The sequence below is a fragment of the Anopheles aquasalis genome, chromosome 3 (assembly GCF_943734665.1).
Source record: "Anopheles aquasalis chromosome 3, idAnoAquaMG_Q_19, whole genome shotgun sequence".
Classification (NCBI taxonomy): Eukaryota; Metazoa; Arthropoda; class Insecta; order Diptera; family Culicidae; genus Anopheles; species Anopheles aquasalis.
Window position 1 is genome coordinate 17,538,947 of NC_064878.1, and position 15,944 is coordinate 17,554,890.

The 15,944-nt window shown below is 50.9% G+C and overlaps 1 protein-coding gene across 12 annotated transcripts in view; it reads left to right on the forward strand.

The window, feature by feature from the left end:
• Nucleotides 1-15,944, forward strand: part of LOC126576121 (venom metalloproteinase 3) — a 92,155-nt gene that overhangs the window by 39,908 nt on the left and 36,303 nt on the right. For all 12 annotated transcript variants that reach the window (XR_007608294.1, XR_007608295.1, XM_050237237.1 and 9 more), the window contains one exon: nt 4,753-4,860. Coding sequence is in view for 10 of the 12 variants with exons in the window: in XM_050237237.1 (XP_050093194.1) it covers nt 4,753-4,860 (108 nt within the window). In the remaining 2 variants the exon portion in view is untranslated. The remainder of the gene's footprint in view (nt 1-4,752; nt 4,861-15,944) is intronic.

Genomic DNA, 15,944 nt, shown 5'->3' on the forward strand with positions numbered 1-15,944 from the left:
GAGAAGGGGAGGGGCTACTGGTGGGTGGAGAAGGCCACTATCAGCAGCTGCTGCTCCGTTTCCCCTCACCCCCTCGGCCACCGGTGACCTTAACACTCGATCCGCACGATCTTGGTGACGCCCGTTGGAACAGGTTTCGTTCGCCTTAGAATCGAATAGAATTAGTCATAAATCAGCATCAGCTGCCTGCGGTGGGCTGCCACTCCCGATCCGCGCTCGAAGCGCACTGGACTGCAAGGGGGGGGGGGGGAACAGGTGCAGCAGCTGCAGGATATCTCATTTACAAGTTGAGTCGTCAGCACAGCCTCAGTACACACAATCCGGACCCAGAGTATCCGTGGCCTAGAACAACCTTGCCATTGCGGGCCCGTTCTAAGTGGTTCGTTTTGTAGTTCTGCGCGCACAAACATACCAAACCCTTCGCTGGAACCGTGGAGTTCGGTCTTGAGGAATGCTTCCACGTGTGGGCAGCATCTAATGGTCCGGACGGACGCGGCGCCACTAGAACCGGGCGCGTTATCCCTTGCGAAGTGATTGATCTGTGCCGTTGCAGTCGACGGAAACAGAGTGCGGTCGTGGTCTCATTCCGGTCTCGTCGTTCTAGCGACCTTGGCGAAGGTTGGATTAGAATGTGGAAGGATCACTGTCACCGGCGATCGGTAGTTGTTGCATAAGCAGCAGCAGCAGCATCACGATGGCGGCTGCTGGACATGCACCACTTGCGCTCTTTTAGGAGCGCACCATCAATTACCGGGAGCGAACATCACAAATGGGAGGCACCGATTTTGCTCGTTGTGTGCCTCTGGCAACAAATGTAAAATTACATCCTGCGGACAGTCACTGTAGTGGAGTGGGTGCCATTGCCGATGGCCTGTCCGTTACAGAAACCTGGCAGGAACTGGCTGAGAGCGCTAAAGGCCGAGGAGACTTTACGCAAATGAGAGGGGCCTGTGGAAGCAAGTGTTAATTGCTGCCCTTTTTGTCACCAGTCACTGGTGACCAGCAAGCGCACACAGGTGGACGACGACAGTAACATGGCTGTTGGCAGCTACTAAAACACATGTTACTACCAGGCCCTTCCAGCCCGGAGCCCTGGAATGGTGTGTATATCCATGGAAGGGGACGAGACAATAGGACAACAATATTAAATGGAAATTGCGGCATTTCAGTTCGCACGGCGGTAAGGCAACCGGTGTGGCGATGGCGATGCGATCTGATAAGCAAGTGTTTATTGTTGGGTGATTAAGTACGGGTAGATGACTTTGGTAACACATTACTTCAACCACGGGGCCCGCTTGAGTCACGTTGTGACTGCTGCGCCTTTTTATTATTATTGCCAACTGATTATCCGTTTGGTGTCCGATTGGTAGAACGAACAAGTCTATACTCCCTCGTTAAATGATAACAAGCACAAAGGACAAGACGTTGTCCAAGAACCTGGTATTAGGTTGGATTATTGGAGCAACAATTCTTAGGCAACTGATTGACTAACTAGCTAGACACGTGTCTCAAGTTTAACACTTGCCCAAGGAACATCCCAAGGAAAGGTTCCCAAAAAAGCGTCTGCCTTGAATTGAAACAATGGGCCAACGTTGGAGGGTCGCTCACAACCTGAGAATGGTTTGACATTCCGGTTCCGGTACTCGGTACCAGGTGCTCCACAAATGAGTCTTCACCCCCCCTCCCCGCCGGCGCTTATCACTCGGCGTCTTCTTGTGGGAAGCGAATTGGACCGACAGGTTGGTGGCAGGTTGGTTGGGTGCCACCACGTCGAGTGCTCTCACGATGCGGTAACACACGCGCATTTCCTCCACGCCGGAGGCTCCCACCATATCGGGAGCCATATTTGCTGGCAAACGGGTAACCGGAAGAGCCGCTGTCGCGTGGAGCTGCTAGAGGAGGCCACCCGTATGACGATGGCGCACAGCTTCCACCACGTCTACCACGTCTTCCGGCTGACAGGCTGGTTGGTCGGCGGAAAACGAAAGTGCGGCGCGGACCCCCATAATGCCGTCACATTCTGTGCCGGTTCCACTGAATAGCCGAGCGTCGTGATGGTCCGGTCCGGTTTGAGGAGGCGTAAAAGTATGGGCTCCCTTTCATGGGTTAGCGAACGCCTTCGGGAGAGCGTGTGGAGTGCGAACGAGAGCGAAACCTGTAACCCCCCTCGGTTCGGTTGCGGAAATGGCGGAAGTGTGGCCGCGGTTCCCTGGTGATGGTGCTGGCTGCAAGCAGGTTTCGCAAGCGGGAAAGTAAAAGCCATCATCTGGCTTTTCACCACCACCACCAGCATCACTGGCTGGAGCATCCGACTGGAGATGTTTTTTTTTTGGGGGGGGGGGGAAACGTCGCCTCTCGTTTGCTGTGGATCGCGTGTAGATCCAAGTTCCGAGCATTGGAGTACTGGTGGAGTTTGTGTTACATATTTCGCATAGGAAGTGACTCCCAGGCGTAGGTGAAGAGATCATCTCACCGGTGGTGCGTCTGGAGATGAAAGAGAGAGAGAGACGGACCAGCTTCACCACTTGATCGAGTGTCCGGAATGAAAGTTACGCCCGAATGTTAAGCGTTGAAAATACTTCTTTGAAATGCGGATTCAACTAGACCGGAGCATTCCTATGTTTAGTTTTGGTCACGATTTTTGCGGTGGAATTGAGTCCGCTGTCCGCTCCCAATGTCCGCTGAATGCGGAAGGAAATCGTGAATAGACCCTGATAGCTGAAGAGAGGTTAGTTACTCGCATACTTCTTCGTCCCCGTTCGTCTGTACTTCCTTTTGTCTGATCTGTCGGAACTTGTCGGAAGCGCCATTGACACGATCTGCGCAAACAATTCGCTAGCCATAGCCCTAGAGGGCCCCCGGATGGTATGAAATGTCAAGTTCATAGCCGCCTGCCGGATGTGTTGGGTCTTGGGCCTTTTGTTCCCGATCCTCCTATCGGCCAGAGTCCGGCGTCTGGACCGGTCTACTGGAGGCCAGTTCATCACAATATGATAGGTTAATTTGCTACACTATTGCTTCATCAAACAGAGTGTCCGGACAAACAATGGTGGTGGTGATGCCGGTTGCTTGTGGCGCGGACACATGAGGATGTGTCAGATAAAGTGAAATGTTCCGGTGGCGAAAGGTGGCATCGGCAAGTGCATGGCTGGCCCGCTAGCTGGCTTAATTGGTTGCCATCTCGCTTGAACTCGAACGTGAACTTCGGTTTGCGCTGCAATCCACGGTCAATCGTGTACCACGGGCACACAGAGGCTTGTGATGTGGTTAGATCCGGGTTTTCATTCACGGCGAACCTTAAGGCGAAGGCCCCGATGACTTCCTCTGTACTGTCAATCACTGCAGAGTCGTGATGCTGGAAATTGTTACTTTCATCATGGAGTTATCCTAGTGGATGTCAGTCCATGGATGACATACAATGTTCAATACTTGGAATATAACCGCTTCTACAGGAGTAGTTAGAGTTATACCTTCTATTCTCAGCATGTCACTGCTCCGCTCGTTAATCATTCCAAAGATGGTCGAAGGAAGGTCGAAAAGAACGGACCGGGAGCCTTACTAGCAATTAGCTGATGCGGCGCTTTGCTACATTAATTCCATTGACGTGAATCCATCGATCTAGAACATAACCTTCGCTCCACAGACGTCAACGGTAGCGCGGGTTTTGTGCGAGGATTCCTCCTTTTCCCATTAGACTAAAACGCTGCCCAATGGTTCGTTGGGCACAGTTTAAGGTTAAGATCACTAACCTTTCCGACGTGACCAGGAAACACGCTAATCGCCAGTGCACCAGGCGGCATTCGAGAGAGCGTGCTTTCGAGGCCATACGCTACAGATCGTTCAAGGTGTCTGTCTGCTCCGAATTTACCATCATCGTTTCTGAGGTTTTTTTTGGGCATAAGGCTCTCTTGCTGCTGCTGCTGCTGCTGCTGCTACTGCTGCTCTAGCCCATCCGGTATGCGGTCTGCATTCGTGACATCTTTACCGCGTTTGACGTCAAACGATCCATCTTGTTGTCAGCATTCTTTGCTCCGGTCGCCGCGGAGGCTACTCACCTGCCTCCAGGCGGTCACTCTCGCGGGGGTTAGTCAACCGACGAACCGCAAGATACACGTCGCGATAGTGTGCTACCGGGGCATGATCCCCTGTGGATTTTGTTGTTTTGTTTCGCTCTCCCCCTCTCCCTGGCTGGTTCGTGACGATCGAGGACATCATAAATATGCCATAGCAGTGATGCCGTAGCCGTCACTTGCCTCACCGTGGCGACCTTCCAGAGTGACAGAAGTCAGCGGTATTATGCAACATCTAAATCGAGGACGTATCTCACGGGACTGGCGATTAGTTTGGTCACTCTCCCGGCGGGGGGACCCACAAGAACACGTAGGTCAATGGGACTTCACCTTGCCCCCCGGGGGGTGGCCTGTGGATTGACTTTCTTTGATGCGTTCGGTTTCGTTGCATCATAGAACGCTGCCGAGAGCGATTGACATTTAGAAGCTCCGATTGCATCCGAACCGAATGGTACCGACATCGGCTGCTCCGATGACAGATGCACTGAAGACATGATCGATCGAATTGGCCCTTCGGGATGAGTTGCGCATGCGTTCAGTACGCTGCGCTCTAACGGTGCATCAACCTCCATCGCGGTGGCGCTTGTCGGCAAATCACATTCACATCAACAGCAACCGCACACTAATTGCCCTCGGTGACTTTTCTAATCAATCTTTTGCGTCTCTTTCTCCATTTTTTCAGGACCCGGAACCGCAGGATGCCGATTCCTTCGGTGACATCTACCAGGATGAGGAAAACATGGCCGCGATCCTCATGCGAAAGCATTTGGAAAGTGGCGACCTAATGATGGTAAGTTCGCTGCGATGATGATTCGCGCACACTGTCTAACGCTACACCAACCATCTTACCAACCCGGCTACCGTAAAGATCATGTCGTAATCACGGGAGAAATCCGCACAACTTTATGGATTAAAAACAAACAAACAGAGACTCTCGTGGGGGGGGCCGTTTTTTCACCGAATGATGTCCAGTACTTCGCCCGAGAGGTCGTTTTTGGTTACACTGGGGATGCAACTGGTTATTATGCCATCGCAACTCCACTCGGAACGAGCTCACAGACCATTAGACGGCATTATCAAAACATGACCAACGATCCATTTGTTTCAGTTCCATTCCGAATGCTCCCAGGGCTTTACGCCACAATTCGGAAGGGGAGTGTGCCTCCAATTGTAGCATTGTTTGCTGGTTGCTGCTGCTGTTGCCACAGCAGCGGATCGTCGCTTTAAATTCTACAATTTGTAAATTGACACCCAAGCTCAAAACGTGACCCTCCCTTTTGGTGGACCACCTCACGGATCTCTGCTTAGTCGATGCGATGCGCGGCCACAGATCGTTTCGACCCGTGTGACCCTTGAGCACCCGAGTAAAGCTGGGTGGCGATTTAGGGCACGGAACGGCGACGACGGCGACGTTCCTCACCGAACCCGCCCAGCGCATCCTTGACCCAATATCCCAACAGAGCCCAACACCGATGGCCTCGTGGCCTTTTGCTAAGGAACTCCACGCCGTCTTCTTAAGGTTCTTCTTGGTTCCGATCGTTTCGTGTTCCGGCAAATTGCCAGTACCGAAGCTACAAATTACGTCGCCCACCATCGTTGATCTTCCGCCGATCAACACCACCACTGATCAGCGATCTTCCGATCTGCCGATAGCGCTTGGCCGACGGTGCTGTCTCAAGGCGATACCCGTATCGTATCCTGTTGCCATTTGATTGGCGGCTGCAGGCGGCGGTGTCTTCCTTTTTGCGCTCGCTCCTGATGAAGCAATTAATCGTGGCCGACGCTCGAGCGAACAGCGACAACAACGATCGAACTCCCAGAACACCATTTAGCGGTTAGGTCGCACGATCAGTTTCCTTCTTTCGTTCGTACTTTTTGCCCGCTCGCTCGCCAGTGATACAGTGCCGGGCGATCGTGGCTAATGGATCGCCTTGCCGGTCCCGTCGGAGGCCATAATCTGCATCTGACCTTCGACCTGCAACCTACGGAGGTGTCGCGATGCTATCGGGTTTTTAGGTCTTGCCGAGACACCCGAGATCGTCTCGTCTTCCCGGTTGGAAGCCACCACCTTCGAAGGTTTATCCGTGATCCGTGCATCCCGTGGCAAAGAGGAGGAGGACCTTCCACGCACGTAATTGCAAGTCATTTGCACGAATGCCCCCCCCCCCCCCCCTTGGGATGCGTTCTCCGGACACCCAACAATACAGATAGAAGACAATGATTAATCGCTGAAGCGCTGGGGCTTTCTTCTTGCGCGCGGGCATCCTTTCGACCGTGCAGCGTTCGCGTTCGTGACCCGTGTGCAACCTCACTTGCCCAATGATGATACGTCATTTCGCGCTGATTAATGGGAGTTTTACTTCATTAGCCCGCTCGGGCGCTCGCTAAAGGACTCATCGTCCTCCGGGTCGCGTGTCAGTAATGAAGCCTTTTTGCTTTGTGCGTTGTGCGTTGTGCGTTGTGATTTTTGACCGGCGCATGCACGAGATGCGAGAGGGACATTTAGCAAATTGAAAGAAATGCCCCAAGATGGACCTACCAGGGGTCGTGGAGTGGTGTGGCTGCGTGCAGTGCCGAGTCGATGATGAGTTAACGCCGCTCAACGCTCCAGCCAAGGTGCGCGGGATCACGCGGGCTTTCGGGGGCTTCGTATTGAATAATGCATGATGACCACCAGTCGCGTGCATTCGAGTGTTTGGAACGTTCGGTATCAGTAGCACGGACGCTTGCAAACAACAACTTTCGCTGTTACTTCTCTCGCTTTAAACGATTTTACTGTTTGAGTTAGTGTTTGTGTGTATATTTTATGAAGTTGAAATGGAATAATTATCATTAATTGTACTGCATTAATTACGCTTCATAATGATTCACTAATCGGTTTGCCGTTTGAAGGCTCCCCGAATCGATGCTCGATGGTGTCACGAGGTGTGTTGTGTTTTTAATATTAATGCTTTTTACTTAGGGAAAAGGTAACTAACATAATTCAACCTCAATAAGTTTGTCAAAAAACACGATTACGACTCCGAGAGGAGGGAGTGCGGACACGTCTGCTAAGTGCTCGTCGTACATTGATACATTTCAATCATCAGGCACTGGGTGATAGGAATATAAATTGAGTAATCGAGAAGCCCGGTATGTAAATGATTGGCATTTGCATTTGCACGCAGTAGTGGAATGCGTAATCACATCAGCTGCGTTGCACCGCGGTGTGCACACCCCCTTGCTGCTGCTGCTGCTGCTGCTGCTCACTCTACCCTCTAATGATAGCCAATTCGCTTGCCTCTACGCGATGCTGATCGACGTCGACGCAATGCATCTTCGAATTACGCTACGCTGGCTGCCGGTGATTTCCTGAAATGCTACTTGAAGGACACCACGGAAACGCTTCGAAATCGGTGGAAAAGAAGGAGGTCCGAGAGTGTCTTCACTTTCTTTGGAAGGCCTTCAGCATAGCAGCAGCAGTCTCCCTGGGGTCTATTTACAGAACACCTCAATAAGGCAATCGTTGACCATCTCTCCGGCAACGCCTCTCACAGCGTGCGATCTCGTTCTTCAAAAGCACCGAGGCAGGCGCTAATAGCCGATCGTCGAATGACCACAGCAATCGCAAGCACTCGCAGCAGTATGCTAATTGGCCTGTTGCTGGTCTTGCACCTTTTTCAAACCGCGACACCACACCTCACCTGCAATTACCGAAACGGTCTCCACCGAGGGGGTCGAATGCCCGAAAGTCCGAGTTGAACCAGCTGGCCAGCTGGTGACCTTGGAAGAGGTGCTGTTAACGAGCTTCATTAACGCAAAGGCAGAGCATCCAGCAATCGATCGGACGCATCGGACGGATCGGTATTATATGGTTGCGAGCGCGTGCCATACGCCTTTTTGGTGTGTTTATTTGGCAACAAATTTGACAATCGAGCGATCGAGCGACCGATCGAGGTGCCGCACCCCCCCGAGGAGGGGGACAGAGGACGGTCCATTCGGGGTGTCAGAAACTTTGACCCCATTTTGCCCGATCGGCCCTCTTCACTGAGTATCGGTCACTCGAAGGCCGTCTGTGATGGTGTGGAAGTAGAGTGTTAGTGGCCATATTTAGGCACCAAATAACAACGAATCTATGAATGAAAACGGGGTGGGATGCGACATGCGACCACACAGTAAGAGGTGCCTTCACACGAATGCATTTTTAAACACTGTGAGTTCTTAATATAACATACGTTTACATTACTTTCTAGTAAGTATTAAGTGCCAATGAAATCATTTTATTGCTCTGCAATCATTTGCTTATCTAGCAGGACTAGAAATTCCTATAGAGATGGTTTCAATTTTTCTCAAATGTTTCAAAAATGCAACTTCCTTTCAACTTATTCATCCATACTACGGACCAAAGGCTACAATAAGATCATTATATGACCTCAACAACAAGCAATGCATCAAATGACAGTCAATTGCTAATTGAATGATAGTTTACCATCAATGATTGTTGCTTGCATGTACTTACCTTTACAGCACAGCATTGGTGTTGTGAGTTCAAGATCTAACAATAAAAAACAAGCTGCCATCAAAAGAACGCTAATCTGAGAGCATGTACTAGACCTTGACGCTTGCATTAAAAACGATTAGACGAGTGCATGAGATCCTCCAAAAAACACTCCTTCAAACGCACACAAACACTCACACACGGGTAGACAAACGCCGAAGAGGTTGTTAAAGACATCGGTAGACAATAATAATAATAGAACGGAACAACAATCGACCGAGAGCCCTTTTGCCTTTGTGCTCGGTGAAGAGAGACCCCGCGTGAGGCTGTGAAGGACACTCGTTGGCTCCCTTTCCTTCCTCTCCTTCAAACGCAATGTTCGCAATTATTGGGACACCCTCCCGAGAGTGAGGAAGTGCTTAACGTAGTGTCTGTAATTGCCTGTCGGCGGCGATGTGGTAGCCTGCATAAACATGCAGACGAACCGCCTCCTTGAGCTCTCGGCTCAAGATAATAATGGCAATCGAATTAAGACAAAATGCCCCGCTCCTCTCAACCTCGCGGACACTCCTGGCCCTTTCGGTGGAGAAGAACAAGAAGAAGAAGAAGAAGGGGCCACCGCGTGAACGCGGAAGTGTTGTGCCCGCGCGGTAGTGGCACTTCCGCGTGACCTGCTGACCCGGTGGCCCGCATTGCGCATGCGCGACCTCGTCCGTCCGGTCCGGTGCGGTCGGATTACCCTTTTGGCGTGTCCGACCTGGCTCCCTCCGTCCCCCCGTCGTCGATTGTCCTCGGTGATGTCTTGGCGCGTCTCTTTTGTTGTCCGATGCCGCTGCTTAAGGCGCTCCCGCTCCTGTGGCTTTCGCGTGATCATCCCCGATCGCTTGAGCCACATCTTAATGCTTCTTCTGATGTTGCTGCTGCTGCTGCTGTCCGAAAGCGGTTCACCTTCGCTCTGTGACGCGCTTTTCGTGTGCCAATTATGAGCAATTGTTGTCGGTGCTATGCAGCCGCAGGTTAGGTCCCAGAAGGTAGGTGGATTAAGAGCGTCACGAGATGCCCGAGATGCGAGTTCCGGGCCAGGCCAGGCCACGCAGTCAGTCAAGGACCCAGGAAGAGAAGGAGGAGCACCCGGCGAGTCCTTCAGTTGGTCCAGTTCTTTACTTTTTTTTATTTTTTATTTTTTGCACACAAGCCCTGCGTCCCAGTATCATCGGTACCTTGGTCGACCTGATCGGAATGATCGGACATTATCAAGGGCCTTCCCCGGGCAAAAGGCCATCAGATCCTTTAATGGGCTTTTGCTCTGGCCTTCAGCATGGGGTATCTTCATCATCCCTTAAGGGTCCCTCTGGTTGCATTAATAAATCATTAAGATGAAATGGCATAAAATCGCCGGCGATCCCAGATGGCCAGCGTCCCAGCCAGGAGTTACCGGTTTTTTTTTTGTGTGCGGTCTTCCACCTCTTCCCCACCGGTAGACCACCGGGAGGGAACTGGATCCGTGGGTCCTGTGGTCTATTTAAAGCCATCGAGGCGACCGGAAGGACGGGTTTTTTGTTCGATTTCATCGTTCATTCGCCGGCAAAGGCGGTCGCGGCTCGCTGTCATCGCGGGCACATCATGATGGCAAGGCGATCGTGCGGTCGATGGATGCCATGTCGAAATGAAAGTGAAATCGATTCCATAAAAAAACAACTGGCAGCCGGCGACGACGATGATGACGCCCATGCCGTCGCGTCGTGCGAATGGAGGTCAATGTCGGCTGGCGGCTTCGGCTTTGGGGATTGGCAACGATGTGTTCACCCCCGTTCCGTTCGTTCCCGTCCTCCTGTCTGTGGCCACGAAAGCTGATCAATCATCTTTTAAGTGGGGCTGTCCCCGGGGGGAGTCATCCATTCGGACGCCGCACTCTTGAAGAGAACTTTGCGATGTTATTGTTCGGGCGTCATTGCTTTTTTGGGACACTGCTCGGGCGGCCCGTGGGGACTGCGGTAAGAAGATTTGCAAAAATTAATAAATTTCAACGTTTTGACATGGCCTTCGTTCTTGTTCCGTGGCGGGCTTAGCAAGCGAGCTTTATAGCAATAAACAGCGTCTAATATTATGGAAAACACCTCGTAAACATTGGCGTAATGCGTGTCCGAGTCTCCGAGGCCCAAAATGTCGCTCGCTTCAGGGTGCTGCTCAGAGAAGTGAGCTGGTAGAGGTGGGCGGCTAATTAATTCATTACCATTGTGTGCTTCGAGGGCACCAGCAGCAGCAACAGCAGCAGCAGCAGCAGCACCGTGGGATCCTTTTCGATGTCGGGCTCGTGGATGTCGGAAGTTGTCGAACCGGACCGTAGAATCTAGAGCGCATTTCGAGCGCACGCGCACAAACACAGGGCACAGGGGAAAGGAATTTGACACTCCTTTCCACCACCCCCCGGGGGCCCCAGATTCCGTGTGATTCGTGTCCGATCTAACGAGGGTATCGGCCGCCACCACTGCGCCACTGAGTTGCATTCAAAACGAGCATGACTAGCGCCTTAGAGCGCCGTGTCTCCGACAAATATATAAGATTCGCTTCGCTCGATCTAAAGCCTAGTACGGTTTCCCTGTCTCTCTGACGTGATCGCCCGGCATCGCACCCTCGGTTATACATTCTTGCACGAACGCGCGCATCATCAGGCACGCATCATCGCGCGAAAGGCCGGAGATCGCGATGATCGAGCCCCGCGCCAATGGATTCGGATACGGCCGGGTGTTCTACTGACCACCGCCGTGGCCATGAAATGGACGTTAAATGTCCGGATCAATTCGGTTCGTTTCGCCCAGTTAGCCAGACTCGCCGTTAGGGTCTCTCCTCGACAGCGGTTAGCTAAGCTGGATTAGTGCCCACACGGTACACGGATAATTGACCGGGGAATCGAATCGATCAAACCGACACAGGCCGCCCACAAGAGCTGATCGTCGATCGTCAGCCCAGAACACACGAGACACATTCTTTGGCGTCTTTCCGAGTGGCGTCTGCGTGGTGCGTGGTCGCGCATCGGCAATCAAGCATCCGATCGGGCGCATCGGAACGTCCTGGCGGACCTGATGGTGAGATGTGTTGTCGAAGAGCGTGAGCCAATCGCAGTGAGGTGTGGCATTATGTTAATGATCCCTTTCGATCACTGTCTGGTTGGTAACTCATTGGTATGCTGTGAACGCGGTTCCACGTCGAGCTGGACGAGTTCATCTTCGTTCAAGTTCAACGAACAACGGCCACCAGTGACAGCTTCGTAGGAGTCAGTCATCTTCAGTCATCTTCGGGTGATTATCCGGCACGGTGCTGACACCGACTAGTCATCAGCTCCACGGGCCGTCAGCAGTGGGCGGATTGTCGTTAGTAAAGAAGAAGCCTTACTTAATACCTTTCACACTAGCACGGAGCTGTCAGCAGCACTCTTGAACTTGAACAACACGGAAGTAACGAAATTGAAAGTCGCATCTTTTCCTATTGCGTTGGCGGGAGTTGCCAAGTGTTTCCGTTTGTAATTAACAATTCAGGTGAGAGCCACGACCGCAGAATACACAAGCAAGTCCGGAAGGAGTGGCTGGTAACCGAAGCGAAGCGCTTGGAGGGCGTAAACCATCCTTAAAGCTGTTGGTTTTTGGGTGAAGTTTACGCCCAATGTGTGCTCATCGTGGTGTTTATTCATATCATTTAGCAAGGGTGCGCCTTAGCCCTCACTCACTAGGCCCGGTTGAGCAATGGTATGACCGTGGCAGTAGAGTTTCGACTTTGAAGTTGGAATTACTCACTCCAAGAACACTTCTTGTCCTGATTAGCCGCCAGCTGGAATCAAGGGTTTCATTGCGCATCACGCATTTCATACATAGTCACCGCGGAGTAGAAAATGTCACCATAAACTACTGCCCTGTCACCTGCAGCTGCAGCAACCTCACATTCTCCCAGTGACATTAGCACTGCCTCTAACAGCCACCGTTTAATGGCCACCGAGGTGAAGTGAGAAACCGGGTTTGCTTTGGTGGCTACACGGTTGCGTTAACACAATTTTCACTCGCTGCAGCGCGAAATGACAAGCGAACTGGCACACTCGCACGCCTCCCTACCCCACTGCACTTGCATAATCTGAATGCAAAGGCTTTGCCAAAGGGGGCGGTGTCTCGTTGATCCGGACCTCATCTCGATCGACCGATCTGGGGTAATAAAATAATGCGGATCGTAAACTATTGCACAATTGCACACTTCGCTACTCTGCGCTACGAATGCAGTTGCATATTGGCCGTGGCCACTTCAAGTCGCGCCAGTTCGCGCGAGCTGGAAATTGGTTTATTTTTATCTCCTCAAGCCAATCCGTGATCGTGGCCACACGCGCACCGCCAAGCCGTGCCCACCAAGGAGACTGGAGGGCTGTAAAGTGATTCTTTATCGTCGGTGTCCACGGTGCAGCGAGCAGGGTGCGCGACAAGCGGTTACATTTACATCTCCTGCGATCCGTCAGTATCGTGCGGCCGAGGGCACCAAAGGGCCACTCACGACACACCGAGAGGGAAAACCCGATCCGTTCCGACCATTTTCCACCTCCATCAACGCGACAGAAGTAGTTCAAGTTCATGCCCCATGGAGGCCGACGGAGCATAAGCTGTGGCCAGCTAATCGAATCTGTTCGGGGCGCCCGCCCGCTTGATCGCCTGATCAGACTCTCTGGTAGGGCTTCGGGTTAGTCTGACCGACCTTGCGATCATGCCGACCCAGCACGCACCCACCACGGAGAACGCGCGGTGCTCCACGAAACCAGCCTGGAACCAGCCAGCCCCTTCTTACCACCTTGCACCAAGCAGCGGCTACGGCATCCATTTGCACAACTGATCGCCATTATTCTTCCAACTTTGAGTTCGAGACCCACGAGCCCCTTTGGTTGCTTCGAAAAGATGAAAATTGCTGGCGATCAATCATACCGATAGGTATACTCCTAACCGGAGGCGTGCTTAATGCTGCTGCTACCATACATTGTGTCAGTCAAGGATTCCACGAAGAAGGACTCGATTGCACGAACGAAAAAAAAATCAATTTTCATAAAATGTGTCCCCATCCTAGGCACTGGCCTGACTTCATCGGCTGCCAGTTAAAAAATGGTTACAATATACCGTGGCCATAGTGTGGACAAGATCTGTATGTGTCCAATCACTGCTCTCTCTCTCTCTCTAACTCCGCTCGTCAATGCGTCCATCGATATTGCTCTCCGGTTGTCACCGGTGCGGACATTGATTAATGTTGGCGTACATGTAAGCGTATGTGCCGTGCGCCCTTCTCATAATTCATCTCGACTCCATTTGCACCAAACATGGCAGCTTCTTACATATTTTCAAATCAACCAACCAAGCAAGCACTGAACTTGAACCGAGACGGGGCACAGTTTTGATGACAACCGTGGCATCGGAGTGTAGCAACCGAGTTTACCCAGATCATTATCATACCGGCGGCGATGACGCGCTGGCAAATGTGTGTGACATTGGTTTCGGTTGGTTTCGACGGATCCGCTGGCGGACGTTGGCCAGCCATTGGCGGATCGCGGCAGATCAGCTGGCCGACTGATGCCGGATACCGTTTCGTTGGACAGTGAAGCGGTTTTGTTTTTTTCCGCTTCTCGGAGCTCGGCGTTCGATCGATCAGCTTGTCAATTGAAGTGCAAAATGAAGTTGATCCAATCGATCGATAGATCAAATCGATTGATCGAGAACTGGATAGCGGAAAAATGGCATTTGTCGCCCCCACCCAGTCCTTATCGCCAAGGAACCGTTGGATTGTATAATGAAACATGGATTGTGGTGTTTCCGGGTCACTGTTTTTGTTTTAGATAAATAACCAGAACACCAACGTAGTGGGCACATGCGTAGAGCTTGAGGCATTTGGAATCCGGAATTGCAACGCATAGCGTAGCTCTCGATTGAACAAAGCTACAAACAGGATTTTTAATATCAAAATGCAGAAAAATGAGTTGTTCATTTCAAGGCCAACAATTTCATTAAGGGTTTGATGATATTTTTTATACTCTTTAGATAATTCTGTTCTGTTAGATACTCCGCTGCTCAACCTGCGGTGACTATTTTATGCAGCGCTGATTTCATGTCTTTATCATAGTTCATAGTTACTATTTCTTCAATATGCGTTTTAAAACGATTGGCAGCGTTCTTGATTGACCGAATAAGAATGGAAATTGATGAATTATCAGGATGTCTCAGAATTAAATTTCCACTGCATCTTCAGGAGTTTAAGTTGAAAAGAACCGTGTTGGCCGTTTATTTGAAAATTTGCAAACAAATGGAAGGGTTTGGGCTGAAATTTTTCGCTTTAGATTTCCGAGTTCGTTACTATTGCTTCATTTGTGATGGGAACTTTGGTATTTGGTTGATAGCTGCAAATGTCTTTTCATATCAGCAGCTTCCTGGTACATTATTCATTGAAATAGAACTGATTTAATGATGACCTTATTTCCTGGAAATAGTTCAGCGGCCTAATGTATGGCTGCTTCACTGTGTAGTCGATTAAATTTCTTCAACATCTCGTTGATCATCTTTCGTGCATTAGGTTCAACGTCTTTTGGCTATCAGATTTAGTTTCAACGACAGGCACTGTTCCTGTTCAGATACGAACACCTTGGTATCCTTCTCGTTAACAGGTTTTTAGTAAGATATTTTTGTTCGAATCCCAGTGTTGCTTCGCTTAATAATATTTTAGAACATCATACGCGGTTGATTTTCCTGCTGCTCGCGATGTCACAATATTAGTACGTTGCCTCGCCGGGTATATAATGTGTATTCCCAAAAATGAATATCTTATCCTAGCAAATCATTCCATTATTCCGGATGCCAAATTACGTCAACTTTGGTTGATATCTCGCAACAACTCACTTGTGATGTTGAATTAGTGGAGATCAAGCACTCGAAGCCAACAACCGTGCTCAAGCGAAAGGAAAGGAAAGGAAGGAATGTCTCTAGCGCCCTTTGGCCATCGGTTACGTCTTTTATCATTCCAATTCATTAAATGCTGATGAAACGGTTGGATGTTTTGCTTCTAATTTCTAACCACCACCGCACTCCGGCAAAGGGCGATGTCCGTATCCACCACCCAGGCCAGGCCTGGCACTGAACACTGTTCACACTTTCGCCCTCACCACACACACTGCACTCTCTGGGAACGTTGGCGCTACGGCGCTGGTTTTAAAAATTCATAAAATTCCATCCAAAACGCAAAGACGCGGTGCAAAGTTATAAAACCCGCAACATCCAGCTGGGCAGCAAGCTACTGCTGCTTCGGTGGCCATTTAATGCGACCATTAGATAACAAACGGCCACGGGGTAGGGCCTCACTCGGTCACAGAAAACTGATATCTCCATCGAACA